The following is a 17708-nucleotide window of genomic DNA, read 5'->3' on the forward strand; positions in this document are numbered from 1 at the left end:
GCAAACAGGTTTTCCCACATCCGCTTGAGCCGACTATTGGACATCTTAATGAATTTGGAAGGTTCTTATGATTATTAAATTTTATCTTACTTTCCCACATGGGTAAAAAATCATCCATTTTATATAAGGCTGAAAATATATAGTGGGTAATCATTCATCCTGCGTGTTGTTATCCCTATTTGTATTACTAGGGCGTGCCCGCACGTACGTGCTTGCCCGTACGTGCGTGCAAAAAAAAATGCGTGCAAACAACAACAACAAAAAAAAACTTTGAAACCACGTGGCAGTAACGACCACAGAACCCCCCCCCCTCTATTTACATGAAATGGTTTGGTCCATTCGCAAAGCCAAAGCGAACGGCTTGCGAGTACGGTGACCATACCTTGGGAACCACTTGTCCGATTAATTTCAAACCTTGAAAAGGCACATCCTCGGGTCCCCAGCAATATACCTGGCAAGTTTCAAGTATATCGGACCGGTAGTTGTCGAGAAACAGCGGTCACAGACAAACACACACACACACACACAGACACACACACATACACACAGAGATTACTGGAATTATAGATAGATAATTGTGTATACATACTAGAAGCGACTCAACCAACCATCTAATTGTGTTAAATATATCTTGAAATATTTTGAAAATGGGTTCAGCCATTTTATACACCCTGACAAAAAAAATTCGAGAAAATCATGAAATCTGACAAATCAGAAATTTTGAAAATCAATTTTTTTATTTTTTGAAAATTGTGAAATCTGAAAATTTGGAAAATTGGGAAAATCGAGAAAATGTGAAAATTGGAAAATAAGTAATTAATTGGTCACTTCCGGTTTGTGGTGTCACTTCCGGTTTGTGGTGAGTCATTTCCGGTTTGTGGTGAGTCACTTCCTGTTGGTGGTGAGTCACTTCCTGTTTTTTGGGTTGAGGCAGTTTCGGTTTGGGGGTAGGGGGGATGTGTGGAATGTGCTGAGGTTGGGGAGGGTGGCCTGGCCTGGAACCTACCGTATACATATACTAATTGAGGAATATAGAAGGTCAGGAGCTGGTCCCCAGCTCCTGGCTAGGAATGGAATGGCCATAGTTGGTTCATTCTTTCAAAGGCGGGAAAGCAATAAGATTACCTATAAGAGTGGACAGCACAGAACAGAACTGGATTTGCTGATGGTAAGGAAGTGACAGCTGTGGAGGGTTAATGATTGCAATGCAGTGGCAGAAGAGCATGGTGTTTGAGGTGAGGATGAAGAAAAGGAGGGAGGTTAAGAGCAGAGGTCGGAAAGTTATTAGGTGGCGGAAGTGTAGGGGAAATGTCACCGTAGAGTACAAGGACAGGGTGAGGGCCAGGTATGAACAACTTAGCGAAGAAGCAGAAGCAGTGGAAGAATTACGGAAAGGCGTTTTGTGGAATTGCAGGAGTGTTGTGTGGAAGCACATCAGAAAAGGGTGCATCATTGAGGGATATAAATAAGGTATGGTGGACACATGAAGTAGCAAAGGCAGTTGGTGAAAACGAGGAGGTTTGGAAGAGGATAGATAAATATGAGGTGCTACAGTCACGTGAAAAAGTAAGTACACCCCATGTCAAGTTTTGACTTTTTCAACATATTTCAACATACAGCTATTTGTTCTTCATTTCAACAATATTGATAGATAAAGGTGATATAATCTATCTATAATTCCAGTAATCTCTGTGTGTTTGTTTGTACGTTTGTTTGTCTGTGACCGCTGTTTCTCGACAACCACGGGTCCGATATACTTTAAACTTGCCAGGTATATTGCTGGGGACCCGAGGATGTGCCTTTTCAAGGTTTCATATTAATCGGACAATTACTTACCGAGCTATGTCCAAAAAACGATTCAACCAATCAGAGAGCAGCGAGCTATCGCGTGTGCCGAACGTGGCGGACACACTCTGCCTCGGATGGCACATTTGAGAGCGTATTCATTTATTTCACGTTTGCAAACTATGTTGGCGCTATGTTGGCGTTAAACTATGTTTTAAAACTAATAAAAACCCCGGGGGGATTGTCACTGTACTCGCAAGCCGTTCGCCGTTCGCTTTGGCGTTGCGAATGGACCAAAACATTTCATGCACCAAACCATTTCATGTAAAGCGTTCGCCGTTCGCTTTGGCGTTGCGAATGGACCAAAACATTTCATGGACCAAACCATTTCATGTAAATAGAGGGGGGGATATAATTTTAGATAGATATAGTACGGGCATGCCCTAGTCTTCTATCTATAATTCCAGTAATCTCTGTGTGTTTGTTTGTACGTTTGTTTGTCTGTGACCGCTGTTTCTCGACAACCACGGGTCCGATATACTTTAAACTTGCCAGGTATATTGCTGGGGACCCGAGGATGTGCCTTTTCAAGGTTTCATATTAATCGGACAATTACTTACCGAGCTATGTCCAAAAAACGATTCAACCAATCAGAGAGCAGCGAGCTATCGCGTGTGCCGAACGTGGCGGACACACTCTGCCTCGGATGGCACATTTGAGAGCGTATTCATTTATTTCACGTTTGCAAACTATGTTGGCGCTATGTTGGCGTTAAACGATGTTTTAAAACTAATTAAAACCCCGGGGGGATTGTCACTGTACTCGCAAGCCGTTCGCCGTTCGCTTTGGCGTTGCGAATGGACCAAAACATTTCATGCACCAAACCATTTCATGTAAAGCGTTCGCCGTTCGCTTTGGCGTTGCGAATGAACCAAAACATTTCATGGACCAAACCATTTCATGTAAATAGAGGGGGGGATATAATTTTAGATATAGATATAGTACGGGCATGCCCTAGTATAACAAATATCATGAAACATTTACATTTTGCAGTCCATTGTATAATTTAAATAAACAAAAATGCAAATTTCGCATGTGGAAAAAGTAAGTACACCCTTGGCTCTAAAAGGTGGTATTTCCCCCTTTGGCAGAAACAACCTCAAGTAAGCGTTTCTTATAACTGTCTACCAGTCTCTGACATCGACTGGGAGGAATTTTTGCCCACTCCTCCATGCAGAATTCTTTCAGCTGTGCGATGCTTGAGGGGTTTCCTGCAGGCACAGCTCGTTTCAAATCCCCCCACAACATCTCGATGGGATTTAGATCTGGGCTTTGACTTGGCCATTCCAGAACCCTCCATTTCTTTCTTTTCAGCCATTCCTTGGTGGATTTACTGGTATGTTTAGGGTCATTGTCATGTTGCAAGGTCCACCTTCGGTTGAGTTCAACTTTCCGACAGACGGCCTCACATTATCCTCAAGCACCCTCTGGTACAATGAAGAATTCATAGTGGATTCTATGATGGTGAGCTGCTCAGGCCCTGATGCAGCAAAGCTGCCCCAAACCATAATATTTCCACCACCATGCTTTACAGTTGGTATCAGATTCTTGTAGTCAAATGCTGTCTTTCGTTTTCGCCAAAAATGTCTGCTGGCACTGTGGCCAAATAGCTCGACCTTTGACTCATCTGTCCAGAGCACATTGTTCCAGAAGTGCTGGTCTTTGCCTCGGTGTTCATTGGCAAACTTTAGTCTTGCCCTGATGTTCTTTCTGGACAGCAACGGTTTCCTCCTGGCACACCTCCCATGTAGATCAAATTTGTGCAGCATCTTTCTAATGGTAGACTCGTACACTTTGACATCAACAGTGGCAAGAGCTACCTGTATGTCCCGTGATGACATTCTGGGGTTCTTAGAGACTTCTTTCAGCATCTTGTGGTCTGCTCTCGGGCTGAACTTGCTAGGGCGGCCTGGCCTGAACAACTTGGCAGTTGTTTGGAATCTTCTCCACTTGTAGATGATCTTCCGGACAGTCGAATGATTGATTTCAAATTGTTTGGAGATCTTTTTAAATCCCTTCCCAGACTCGTAGGCATCTATAACCTTCTTTCTGAAGGCCTCAGAGAGCTCTTTTGATCGAGGCATGGTGACGCCGCACACTTCAACAACAAAGAGCAAACCAAACTAAATGTCTGAGGTTTAAATAAGACAGGTTCCTCCAAGATCCTCTCTAACGATGTTCTCATCATTTGCACCTGAGCTGGTGCACCTGATTCTAATTTTAGGTATTTGAAGTAGTGATAAATGTCGGGGTGTACTTACTTTTTCCACATGCGAAATTTGCATTTATGTTTATTTAAATTATACAATGGACTACAAAATGTAAATGTTTCATGATATTTGTTATATTATATCACCTTTATCTATCAATATTGTTGAAATGAAGATCAAATAGCTGTATGTTGAAATATGTTGAAAAAGTCAAAACTTTACATGGGGTGCACTTAATTTTTCACGTGACTGTATATTATTATGATCAACACGTTTCAGTTTGTGTGTTTGTTTGTGTTTATCAGCAGAATAACTCGATGATATGAGCAGCTGAAATAGCCAAATTTGTCATGGAGCTTAATATTGTACACACACAGGTAATTATCGCAATACTCAAGGGCCGCCTATGGTGGTGGCATATCATCCTGCACTAAATTTAATTATATATATATTTTATTTTGAGCTCAAAGTTCAACTCATCTGAGATGATCATAATATGAAGCTCTTTGCGAAATTTGGTGATTCTAGCTCCCCTCATTGTCCAGTTATTCTGCCGACAAACAGACAATCATACAGACGGACTAATTGCAATACCCACGCCCCAAGCCTATGGCTGCATTGTGAGTAATAATGCACACCATAAGTAGCATCCTCCAACCGATCACCTCTCTTCCCTTTCCATTCCTCATGCTTTCTACTGAGGGTTGTGGCCCATCCGCTATCACATCTGCCAGGGTTATAATTACTGTGACATCCAAAAGTCACTCAACTTTGATTCATCTGATCAAACGGGCTGAATCAATTGACACATTACATTTTTACTTGTATAAAGGTGATAATAGGGGATACTAGCATTGCTTTAATCATAAATCCTCCAACCGATCTCTTCTCCAATGGCTTGATCTCTGATCATCAATTTGGTTTCAGACCAGGTCACTCTACTCTGGACATGCTGCTTCTGCTGTCTCAACAATGGATGGAGGTCCTCAATGCCAAACAGGAAATTAGAGCTGTCTCCCTCGACATATCACGTGCCTTCGACACGGTCTGGCACCCCGCTCTGCTCACCAAACTCTCCTCCTTTGGTATCCATGGAAATCTCCACGCATGGCTGGCGGACTTCCTCTCTAGTCGTCGTCAACGTGTGGCCCTGAATGGGTTTCTCTCATCTCCTCTTCCTGTTCAGGCTGGAGTTCCCCAAGGCAGTGTTCTGGGCCCCGTGCTTTTTCTGGTCTTCATCAATGATCTCTCTGACTCTCTCGAAAATCCTCTCTATCTCTTTGCTGATGACTCCACTCTCTGCCGCTCCATTCCTCATCCCTCAGATCGGCAGTCTGCTGCCTCCTCACTCTCTGAAGACCTGGACAAAATCACAGACTGGTCAAACAAGTGGAACATGTCTTTCAATCCTGACAAATCTCACACTCTTACTATGTCTCTCCGAAAAGATCGACTGGACAACCCTCCCATCTACTTTCTCAACAATCCTCTTCAAGAAGTTCTGTCGCTCAAGATTTTGGGTCTCACTATCTGCCATGATCTTTCTTGGGAAAACCACATTTCCAAGCTGGCCTCCAAAGCCAGTCGCCGACTGGGCATCCTCCGTCGTGTGAAGTCCTTCCTCGGCACACCTGAGCTCCTCACCACATACAAGGCTTTCATCCGCAGCTCAATGGAATACTGTTCTCCCCTATGGGCGGTGCTCCTGCCTCACACCTAGCTCGGCTTCACGCTGTTGAAACCAAAGCTTTCAGAATTATTGGAATCTCCCGCGATGAAGCTATCTCTGAGGGCCTTTCACTCACTCACCGCAGGCAGGTAGGTGGTCTTTCTGTCTTCTACCGACTCCTCTCCAGCCTTGCACCCCCAGCTCTCTCTGTGCTCTGTCCCCCAAATATTCCTACAGGTCGCACAAGATCTGCCAGCAACCCTCTGATGGTTAAACTGCCGAAATCTCGGCTCTCCGCTCACCTTCACTCTTTCATTCCTCTTTTCTCCCGCCTCTGGAACAAACTCCCTCACTCCCTTCAATCCCACTCCTCCCTCCAGGTCTTTAAAACAGCTGTTCACCACCAGCTCCTTTCTTCCCCCATCCAAAACCTTGATCTTTTCTACCCCCGCTAATTCACCCCAGATCCACCTTGTTTGAAATTCCAACTTCTTTCCTGGAAGTCCTGGCAGTGTCCATATGTTTTATACCTCTCCCACTGCCCCCTTCCCACGCCCCCCCCCCCCAAAGCCCTCGCCCTCTCTCAGATCTCTCGATGTCTCCATGTCTCTCGGTCCCTGCTCTCAAATGTTGTGTTTGTGTCCTTCCCCCTCTCTCCCCATCTTGTCTACCGCTCCCTATGTTATATGTTTTATGTGTCGGTTTGTCTTTCTGTGTGATTAATGTTCGCTCTTTCACGAGCCTCGATCTTGTATACAAAACAAAACAAAACAAAAAAAAAAAAAAAATCTTCTTCTTCACTATCCCAGTTCAGCACTGTATCCCCACCTGTATCTGTATCCCCACCAGTGAGACAATGTAGAAGTCATTATGGTATCAGTACCTGTCAGACATATTTTAAGGATGTTGCTGATGTGGAGGAGTTCTATTTATTTAATGAAAGAGGAACGGAAGACTCCACTTTGTTCTTATATTCGGTTTATTTAACTCAAAGGGAAGGGTAGGCAATTACGAACTGATGCAAGGTAAAATAACTATGAACTAACTAAACTCGACGAAGTCTCGTTCAGCCGGCAGCATGGCCCCAATCTCCTCTCCTTTGGTCCTCGGTCCAGCGCAGCTCCGTGTGTGTTGTTCTCCTCGAATAAGCTCCCTTTTATCTAGAAATTCAGTTCTCCTCTTGTTCGAACTGAATTTCCTTATTCGGGCAAGGAATGTCAGAAGTCCGCACCGAGCTGGGCCCAGACAGCGGCCCAGACGGGTCTGGTCTGGTCTGCATCGAACCGAACTACTAAGAGCCATTTCAGACAGTTAGACGCAGTTAAAATGATGAAAACACCCTTATCTGTTCCATAGGTCACTCCTCCCTGACCCCTCCGAACCAAGAATGTTCCAAGCCTTTTCTGAAAGAGGAAAACACATTTTGCCAGAGGAAAGAATATATAAATAATTATATATTCCTCCACACCTACACAGAGATATATTAAATAATATATATTCCTCCACACTGAGCGGGGCAAAACAATCAGCAAAGTTTACATTGAGAGTCTCCCACTCTGCACGCACATCATGGAAAGATATACAATTAACTACAATGTGGTAACCCTGAGTAATGGCTATAATTTGAATAATTGCCTGTTTGAGTGTCAGAGCCAACAATGTTGCTATGACAAAACGGAAACAAAGCATTTCCCTGTGATCTATGGTCTGGGGGATAATACGGAGATGCTGTACATAATGACATGTTTTTTTCTAAATCGGGAGGAATGAAAAGCAAAAATTAGAATGGCAGTTCTTGAATGCGAAAAAAGCCCCATTCATGTAATGCAAAGCCTGAATATTTCGGATTGCTATGAAATGGATCCTATTAATGGACCAGCAACAGTTTAAACACCCCTCCTCCTGCCCCTCTCCTCCAAATTATCAAACATCTAAAATATTGGCCTTTCAAATTTGTAGATGTAGGTGACATGAACAAGTAGTGGTGAATTTGCACAATGATTGCAAGGCCAGGACAAAGCAGGCAATGTGGATTGGGCATTGTATTGTCTTGGTATTTTGGTGTCGTATCGCAGGAAAATGTGAATGTATTGCAATTTGTAAGATAAGTCTGCACTACTAGTATTACTACTTTAATGTTTGAACATGGACCAACTTCTATCCACTCATCCCAACTCTCTCTTCCTCATATGTGGCGACTCCGACTGACATGCCAGCTGGCTGGCCTGTGGGTACCTCTCTCACCAGCCATGGCACCTCAGCAAAGGATTTCTGCGACCAACTGGGACTGACACAATCTGTCAATTTCCCGACAGGGATCTCAGTCAATGGTACATCTTCTCTTCTCGACTTGATTATGAATAACTTCCCCACAATTGTCTGCTGCTCTTCTTCTGCTCCAATCGGTTCATCTGACCATATGCTTGTTAAAGTGGATATATCTCAGAGAGGCCCCTCAACATCGACGAGTCTGGCATTTCACTCAGGCTGACTGGCACGGTCTTCAAGCAGCCATCAATCATCTGGACTGGTCTCCCATCTCTACTGCCTCTGACATCACCTCATCCTGGGAATTCTTCCAAAGCAAACTGCTCTCTCTCTCTCTCATGCACAGATTTATCCCATCTCGTCTTCAGTTGTCTTACCTTTCCTCCCGTCCATGATACACAGAATCTTGTGGTGAGGCTGCTGCCCTGAACCAACTTGCCTTCGCCTCATGGAAGGCAAATCCAACGGAAGGCAATCTCAGTTCCTTTCACAGAGCTCGGAACAAGTGGGTGTCTACCCTCAGAAGAGCCAGGAAGCACTATCTCTCCACTCTTAAGACTAAACTCTCAAACCAGTCTCCCTCCTCCAAATCCTGGTGGCGGCTGGTCAAATCTGTTTCTGGTGTTTGTTCCCCCTCCTCCCCACCCTTACCTCAAACGGCTGCACAGCTGACTCTGCACATGAAAAAGCTAAATGCCGAAACTCCGTGTTTGCCTCAAAATCTTGTTTCCCAAACACATCCCGCTCTGTACCCACCGTACCCAATCGTACCCGGTCGTACCCAGCTGCTCCTGGACTCTGTGTCCTTCTCTCCCGACAAGGTGGAGAAGTTTCTGTCAAACCTCGACTCTGATTCTGCAACTAGACCAGACGGCATCAGCTCACAGGTCCTAAAATCCTGCTTTGCCACTCAATCTCACCCTCTCTCTGTTCTCTTCAGCCTCTCTTTTCCTCAAGGTCATCTGCCTTTTTCTTGGAAATCAGCCAACATTACCGCTTTACACAAAAAAGGTGCAAAAACAGATCCTTGCAACTACAGACCAATCAGCCTGCTCCCAATCATCAGCAAGGTCATGGAATCAATCATCGCTTCTGACATGAAATCCTTCCTCTTCTCCAATGGCTTGATCTCACATCATCAATTTGGATTCAGACCAGGTCATTTTTTTTTTTGTATACAGAATCGAGGCTCGTGAAAGAGCTAACATTTATCACACAAAAAAAAATAAATCAAACAGACAGACAAACAAAAACAGACAAACAAAACAGACAAACAAGCAGACAAAAACAAACAGTTTGTCTGTTTGTCAAACAGATAAACAAAATATATAAAAAGAGGGAGCGGTAGACAAGATGGGGAGAGAAGGGGAAGCACACAAACACAACATTTGAGAGCAGGGACATCGGGAGATGTGTGGGAGGGAGAGGGCTTGGGGGGGGGCGTGGGAAGGGGGAGGGGGTGGGAGAAGTATAAACACGAGGACACCAAGGACTTCCGGGAAAGAAGTTGGTATTTCAAAAAGGTGGATTTGGGGTGAAATTAGCGGGGGTAGAAAATATCAAGGTTTTGGATCGGGGAAGATAAGAGATGGTGGTGAACAGCTGTTTTAAAGACCTGGAGGGAGGAGTGGGATTGAAGAGAGTGAGGGAGTTTGTTCCAGAGGCGGGAGAAAAGAGGAATGAAGGAGTGAAGGTGAGCAGAGAGTCTTGATTTTGGCAGTTTAACCATAAGAGGCTGGCAGGCAGATCTTGTGCGACCTGTAGGAATATTTGGGGGACAGAGCCCAGAGAGAGCTGGGGGAGCAAGGCCGGAGAGGAGTTGGTAGAAGACGGAAAGACCACCAACCTGCCTGCGGTGAGTAAGTGAAAGACCCTCGGAGATAGCATCATCGCGGGAGATTCCAATGATTCTGAACGCTTTGGTTTCAACAGCGTGAAGACGAGCAAGGTGTGAGGCAGGAGCACCAGCCCAGAGGGGAGAGCAGTACTCTATTGAGCCGCGGATGAAAGCCTTGTATGTGGTGAGGAGCTCAGGTGTGCCAAGGAAGGACTTCGCATGACGGAGGATGCCCAGTTTGCGACTGGCTTTGGAGGCCAGCTTGGAAATGTGGTTTTCCCAGGAAAGATCATGGCAGATAGTGAGACCCAAAAGCTTGAGTGACTTTTTCTACTCTGGACATGCTGCTTCTGTTGTCTGAACAATGGATGGAGGTCCTCAATGCCAAACAGGAAATCAGAGCTGTCTCCCTTGACATGTCTCGTGCCTTTGATACGGTCTGGCACCCCGCTCTGTTCACCAAACTCTCCTCCTCTGGTATCCATGGAAATCTTCACGCATGGCTTGCGGACTTCCTCTCTGGTCGTAATCAACGTGTGGCCCTGAATGGTTTCCTCTCATCTCCCCTTCCTGTTCAGACTGGAGTTCCTCAATGCAGTGTTCTGGGCTCTGTCCTCTTTCTGGTCTTCATTATTGATCTCTCCGACTCTCTGGAAAATCCTCTCTATCTCTTTGCTGATGTCTCCACTCTCTGCGGATCCATATGTCATCCCTCAGATCGGCAGGCGGCAGCCTCTTCATTCTCTGCAGATCTGGATTAAATCACAAACCTTCAAACAAGTGGAACATGTCTTTCAATCCTGACAAATCACACACTCTCACTATGTCTCTCCCAAAAGACCATCTGGACAACCCACCAATCTACTTTCTCAACAATCCTCTCGAAGAAGTTCTGTCACTCAAGCTTTTGGGTCTCACTATGTGCCATGATCTTTCCTGGGAAAACCACATTTCAAATTAGTCAGGTTCACTATGTTTTTCGTTCAAAATTTTGGTAGATTAGCAAAACTATACATTTTTGGAATAGTCAGAGCATGAGGAATCCAAAAATTAATGTTTACATTTGCGTAGACACCTTTGCGAAAATGACACTCAGGACAGTGATGAAGATCTGTAAAAGCATATTCCTGAATGGTGTAGACCTAGTAGATCCTGTGTGTAGGACTTATAGTCCAATCTGATACTAACAAGGCTGCTTTCTTGCTTTATAAACCCAAACCTATAACTACAAAGGACTTGCAATATCATGTATTATGTAATACAGTTGTATCACAAATATAAAGACAATGGTTTTCAATTACCTTTGTTTGTTGCTTTTCTATAATCCTGAGCACTATTTTGAGGCCTTTATTGGATTCCTTGACCCAGAATACATAGGATTAGCATATTTAATTAAGTCTCTAGGTTGACTGGAAGCCGAGATCGCGCAAAATATGTATTTTATGGCGGCCATTTTCAAAATCCAAAATGGCGGCCATGCAGGTGTCTGTGCAAATGCCAACATTGATTTTTGGATTCCTCATGCTCTGAATATTCCAAAAATGTACAGGTTTGCTAATCTCCCAAATTTTTGAACGAAATTATATTTGTTAACATAGTGAACCTGACTAAAACTGGCCTCCAAAGCCAGTCGCCGTCTGGGCATCCTCCGTCGTGCGAAGTCCTTCCTTGGCACACCTGAGCTCCTCACCACATACAAGGCTTTCATCCGCAGCTCGATGGAATACTGCTCTCCCCTCTGGGCCGGTGCTCCTGCCTCACACCTGGCTCGGCTTCACGCTGTTGAAACCAAAGCGTTCAGAATCATTGGAATCTCCCGCGATGAAGCTAACTCCAAGGGCCTTTCACTCGCTCACCGCAGGCAGGTTGGTGGTCTTTCTGTCTTCTACTGACTCCTCTCTGGCCCTGCCTCTCCCCCCACGCCCCACCCCCCCCCCCCCCCCAGCTCTGTCTGTGCTCTGTCCCCCAAATATTCCTTCAGCTCTGACAAGATCTGCCAGCACCCCACTTCTGGTGAAACTGCTAAAATCAAGACTCTCTGCTCACCTGCACTCTTTCATTCCACTTTTCTCCCGCCTCTGGAACAAAAGTTTATTTGTAACGGTTTGTGAAGATTGGCCAATAGTTTATTTGTAACGGTTTGTGAAGATTGGCCAATAGTTTATTTGTAACGGTTTGTGAAGATTGGCCAATAGTTTATTTGTAACGGTTTGTGAAGATTGGCCAATAGTTTATTTGTAACGGTTTGTGAAGATTGGCTAATAAATAGTTCATTTGTAACGTAATTGGTGTTTTTTGATCATTTCACAATTTGACGTTCCTGATGCTTCATATTTGTTTTTAATCTTTTTTTCTTTTTTTTAACAGAACGACACTTTTTTGGTTAATGTTTTGAAATCGTCCCATTAGGGTCCAACTAATGAGAAAAGCCCAAGAAGCACATGCTGCCCTGGGGTTTAACTTCTCCTCAATCAACACCAGGACTAACAGCACCAGGTGTGCTGGGAAAATGCTAATCCGCTAAAATTCATGATTTACCTTCATTGCACCTTATTTTGTCTGTAGACAAGAAAAATGTATATCGGAGCTCATCGGTGATTGTTTTTGAGATACACACACCTTTCTTTGTATGTATGCACCGAAATCGAAATTGTACACTTATTATGTTTTATCACAAATATAAACTATCAATAATTCATTGTTCACAATTTTGTTTATTTAGGACACAATTTTTGTGTTGTTTGAATTGGATTCTCCATTCTGCCGAATCATATTTTCTGGAAAGCAATTCTGTTTTTTCGCAATTAGGCAAACATTGGTATTGCCCTCAGGGAAGTGAGCTTGGTATTGCCCTCAGGGAAGTGAGCTTGGTATTGCCCTCGGGGAAGTGAGCTTGGTATTGCCCTCAGGGAAGTGAGCTTGGTATTGCCCTCAGGGAAGTGACATTGGTATTGCCCTCAGGGAAGTGAGCTTGGTATTGCCCTCAGTGAAGTGGGCTTGGTATTGCCCTCAGGGAAGTGAGCTTGGTATTGCCCTCAGGGAAGTGAGCTTGGTATTGCCCTCAGGGAAGTGAGCTTGGTATTGCCCTCAGGGAAGTGAGCTTGGTATTGCCCTCAGGGAAGTGAGCTTGGTATTGCCCTCGGGGAAGTGAGCTTGGTATTGCCCTCGGGGAAGTGAGCTTGGTATTGCCCTCAGGGAAGTGAGCTTGGTATTGCCCTCAGGGAAGTGAGCTTGGTATTGCCCTCAGGGAAGTGAGTATGGTATTGCCCTCGGGGAAGTGAGTATGGTATTGCCCTCAGGGAAGTGAGCTTGGTATTGCCCTCAGGGAAGTGAGCTTGGTATTGCCCTCAGGGAAGTGAGCTTGGTATTGTCCTCAGGGAAGTGAGCTTGGTATTGCCCTCGGGGAAGTGAGCTTGGTATTGCCCTCAGGGAAGTGAGCTTGGTATTGCCCTCAGTGAAGTGAGCTTGGTATTGCCCTCAGTGAAGTGAGCTTGGTATTGCCCTCAGTGAAGTGAGCTTGGTATTGCCCTCGGGGAAGTGAGCTTGGTATTGCCCTCGGGGAAGTGAGCTTGGTATTGCCCTCAGGGAAGTGAGCTTGGTATTGCCCTCAGGGAAGTGAGCTTGGTATTGCCCTCAGGGAAGTGAGCTTGGTATTGCCCTCGGGGAAGTGAGCTTGGTATTGCCCTCGGGGAAGTGAGCTTGGTATTGCCCTCAGGGAAGTGAGCTTGGTATTGCCCTCAGTGAAGTGAGCTTGGTATTGCCCTCGGGGAAGTGAGCTTGGTATTGCCCTCGGGGAAGTGAGCTTGGTATTGCCCTCAGGGAAGTGAGCTTGGTATTGCCCTCAGGGAAGTGAGCTTGGTATTGCCCTCAGGGAAGTGAGCTTGGTATTGCCCTCAGGGAAGTGAGCTTGGTATTGCCCTCAGGGAAGTGAGCTTGGTATTGCCCTCGGGGAAGTGAGCTTGGTATTGCCCTCGGGGAAGTGAGCTTGGTATTGCCCTCGGGGAAGTGAGCTTGGTATTGCCCTCGGGGAAGTGAGCTTGGTATTGCCCTCGGGGAAGTGAGCTTGGTATTGCCCTCAGGGAAGTGAGTATGGTATTGCCCTCGGGGAAGTGAGTATGGTATTGCCCTCGGGGAAGTGAGTATGGTATTGCCCTCAGGGAAGTGAGCTTGGTATTTCCCTCGGGGAATGAGCTTGGTATTGCCCTCAGGGAAGTGAGCTTGGTATTGCCCTCAGGGAAGTGAGCTTGGTATTGCCCTCAGGGAAGTGAGTATGCTATTGCCCTCAGGGAAGTGAGCTTGGTATTGCCCTCAGGGAAGTGAGCTTGGTATTGCCCTCGGGGAATGAGCTTGGTATTGCCCTCAGGGAAGTGAGCTTGGTATTGCCCTCAGGGAAGTGAGCTTGGTATTGCCCTCAGGGAAGTGAGTATGCTATTGCCCTCAGGGAAGTGAGCTTGGTATTGCCCTCAGGGAAGTGAGCTTGGTATTGCCCTCAGGGAAGTGAGCTTGGTATTGCCCTCAGTGAAGTGAGCTTGGTATTGCCCTCAGGGAAGTGGGCTTGGTATTGCCCTCAGGGAAGTGAGCTTGGTATTACCCTCAGGGAAGTGAGCTTGGTATTGCCCTCAGGGAAGTGAGTATGGTATTGCCCTCAGGGAAGTGAGCTTGGTATTGCCCTCAGGGAAGTGAGCTTGGTATTGCCCTCAGGGAAGTGAGCTTGGTATTGCCCTCAGGGAAGTGAGCTTGGTATTGCCCTCAGTGAAGTGAGCTTGGTATTGCCCTCAGGGAAGTGAGCTTGGTATTGCCCTCAGGGAAGTGAGCTTGGTATTGCCCTCAGGGAAGTCCATGCTGGTGATTGCCAATTGTACGACGTGTTCACGTGAAGAAACATGGCATGTTGTGTTCATTACACACCATTGTGGTTATTTTGTGGTTAAAATAGACATTCAAACAATGCTGTTCATATTCCTGAGATGTGAATCGGTCTAACCACTTTTCTCATGACTGGTACTTTCAAAATGTTGGCTTTGCCCTGAGATCAAGCACCTTGCGGTGCACTAAGGATGAGTGCACCGACTCGAAAAGCCCAATGCGCCATGTTTATTAACGCTCATATGAAATGTGTGTATAAGCCGTGGAAATAGTGCTGAGGTGATACCGATCCACCAGCGGAAGTCCAACCTCCACGCAGGTTGCACACTGTAGTACATACTGTACTGCGTGTGGCAGATCTTTCACATGACCTATGACCTGGCGAGTGCTGTGGTGCGCATCTTCAACCTGATCGGAATGATGCTCCTGCTGTGTCACTGGGATGGCTGCCTGCAGTTTCTCGTGCCCATGCTTCAGGATTATCCTCCGGACTGCTGGATTTCCCTAAACAGCATGAAGGTGTGTTCCCTTCCTACACGCTCTCCCTCACCCCTCCCACACGACCACTGAAGGTGTGTTCCCTTCCTTCACACTCTCCCTCACCCCTCCCACACGACCACTGAAGGTGTGTTCCCTTCCTACACACTCTCCCTCACCCCTCCCACACGACCACTGAAGATGTGTTCCCTTCCTACACGCTCTCCCTCACCCCTCCCACACGACCACTGAAGGTGTGTTCCCTTCCTACACGCTCTCCCTCACCCCTCCCACACGACCACTGAAGATGTGTTCCCTTCCTACACGCTCTCCCTCACCCCTCCCACACGACCACTGAAGGTGTGTTCCCTTCCTTCACGCTCTCCCTCACCCCTCCCACACGACCACTGAAGGTGTGTTCCCTTCCTACACGCTCTCCCTCACCCCTCCCACACGACCACTGAAGGTGTGTTCCCTTCCTTCACACTCTCCCTCACCCCTCCCACACGACCACTGAAGATGTGTTCCCTTCCTACACGCTCTCCCTCACCCCTCCCACACGACCACTGAAGGTGTGTTCCCTTCCTTCACACTCTCCCTCACCCCTCACCCCTCCCACACGACCACTGAAGGTGTGTTCCCTTCCTACACACTCTCCCTCACCCCTCCCACACGACCACTGAAGATGTGTTCCCTTCCTACACGCTCTCCCTCACCCCTCCCACACGACCACTGAAGGTGTGTTCCCTTCCTTCACGCTCTCCCTCACCCCTCCCACACGACCACTGAAGGTGTGTTCCCTTCCTTCACGCTCTCCCTCACCCCTCCCACACGACCACTGAAGGTGTGTTCCCTTCCTACACACTCTCCCTCACCCCTCCCACACGACCACTGAAGGTGTGTTCCCTTCCTACACGCTCTCCCTCACCCCTCCCACACGACCACTGAAGGTGTGTTCCCTTCCTACACACTCTCCCTCGCCCCTCCCACACCACCACTGAAGGTGTGTTCCCTTCCTACACGCTCTCCCTCACCCCTCCCACACGACCACTGAAGGTGTGTTCCCTTCCTACACGCTCTCCCTCACCCCTCCCACACGACCACTGAAGGTGTGTTCCCTTCCTTCACACTCCCTCACCCCTCCCACACGACCACTGAAGGTGTGTTCCCTTCCTACACACTCTCCCTCACCCCTCCCACACGACCACTGAAGATGTGTTCCCTTCCTACACGCTCTCCCTCACCCCTCCCACACCACCACTGAAGGTGTGTTCCCTTCCTACACGCTCTCCCTCACCTCTCCCACACGACCACTGAAGGGGTGTTCCCTTCCTACACGCTCTCCTTCACCCCTCCCACACGACCACTGAATGTGTGTTCCCTTCCTTCACGCTCTCCCTCACCCCTCCCACACCACCACTGAAGGTGTGTTCCCTTCCTACACGCTCTCCTTCACCCCTCCCACACCACCACTGAATGTGTGTTCCCTTCCTTCACGCTCTCCTTCACCCCTCCCACACGACCACTGAAGATGTGTTCCCTTCCTACACGCTCTCCCTCACCCCTCCCACACCACCACTGAAGGGGTGTTCCCTTCCTACACGCTCTCCCTCACCTCTCCCACACGACCACTGAAGGGGTGTTCCCTTCCTACACGCTCTCCTTCACCCCTCCCACACGACCACTGAATGTGTGTTCCCTTCCTTCACGCTCTCCCTCACCCCTCCCACACGACCACCGAAGGTGTGTTCCCTTCCTACACGCTCTCCCTCACCCCTCCCACACGACCACTGAAGGTGTGTTCCCTTCCTTCACGCTCTCCCTCACCCCTCCCACACGACCACCGAAGGTGTGTTCCCTTCCTACACGCTCTCCCTCACCCCTCCCACACGACCACTGAAGGTGTGTTCCCTTCCTACACGCTCTCCCTCACCCCTCCCACACGACCACCGAAGGTGTGTTCCCTTCCTACACGCTCTCCCTCACCCCTCCCACACGACCACTGAAGGTGTGTTCCCTTCCTACACGCTCTCCCTCACCCCTCCCACACGACCACCGAAGGTGTGTTCCCTTCCTACACGCTCTTCCTCACCCCTCCCACACGACCACTGAAGGTGGGTTCCCTTCCTACACGCTCTCCCTCACCCCTCCCACACGACCACTGAAGGTGTGTTCCCTTCCTACACGCTCTCCCTCACCCCTCCCACACGACCACTGAAGATGTGTTCCCTTCCTACACGCTCTCCCTCGCCCCTCCCACACGACCACTGAAGGTGTGTTCCCTTCCTTCACGCTCTCCCTCACCCCTCCCACACGACCACTGAAGGTGTGTTCCCTTCCTTCACGCTCTCCATCACCCCTCCCACACGACCACTGAAGGTGTGTTCCCTTCCTTCACGCTCTCCCTCACCCCTTCCACACCACCACCAGCCCACCACTCTTAAGGTATATTTATGTGGCCCACATCCATTTGACTTACTTACCTTGGTTCGTTGTGCACTTTACAATGTTGTACAATGTTGTACACAACAAATGT

General features: G+C 47.5%; 1 protein-coding gene across 1 annotated transcript in view; it reads left to right on the top strand.

Annotated features, from left to right (window-relative positions):
- The window catches only part of LOC137421211 (potassium/sodium hyperpolarization-activated cyclic nucleotide-gated channel 4-like), a 217025-nt gene that overhangs the window by 92729 nt on the left and 106588 nt on the right, over nt 1-17708 (top strand). The window contains exon 3 of the mRNA XM_068107034.2: nt 15053-15214. Coding sequence (XP_067963135.2) covers nt 15053-15214 — 162 coding nt within the window. The remainder of the gene's footprint in view (nt 1-15052; nt 15215-17708) is intronic.

This window comes from Myxine glutinosa, chromosome 2 (assembly GCF_964187855.1).
Source record: "Myxine glutinosa chromosome 2, kmMyxGlut1.1, whole genome shotgun sequence".
Lineage (NCBI taxonomy): Eukaryota > Metazoa > Chordata > Myxini > Myxiniformes > Myxinidae > Myxine > Myxine glutinosa.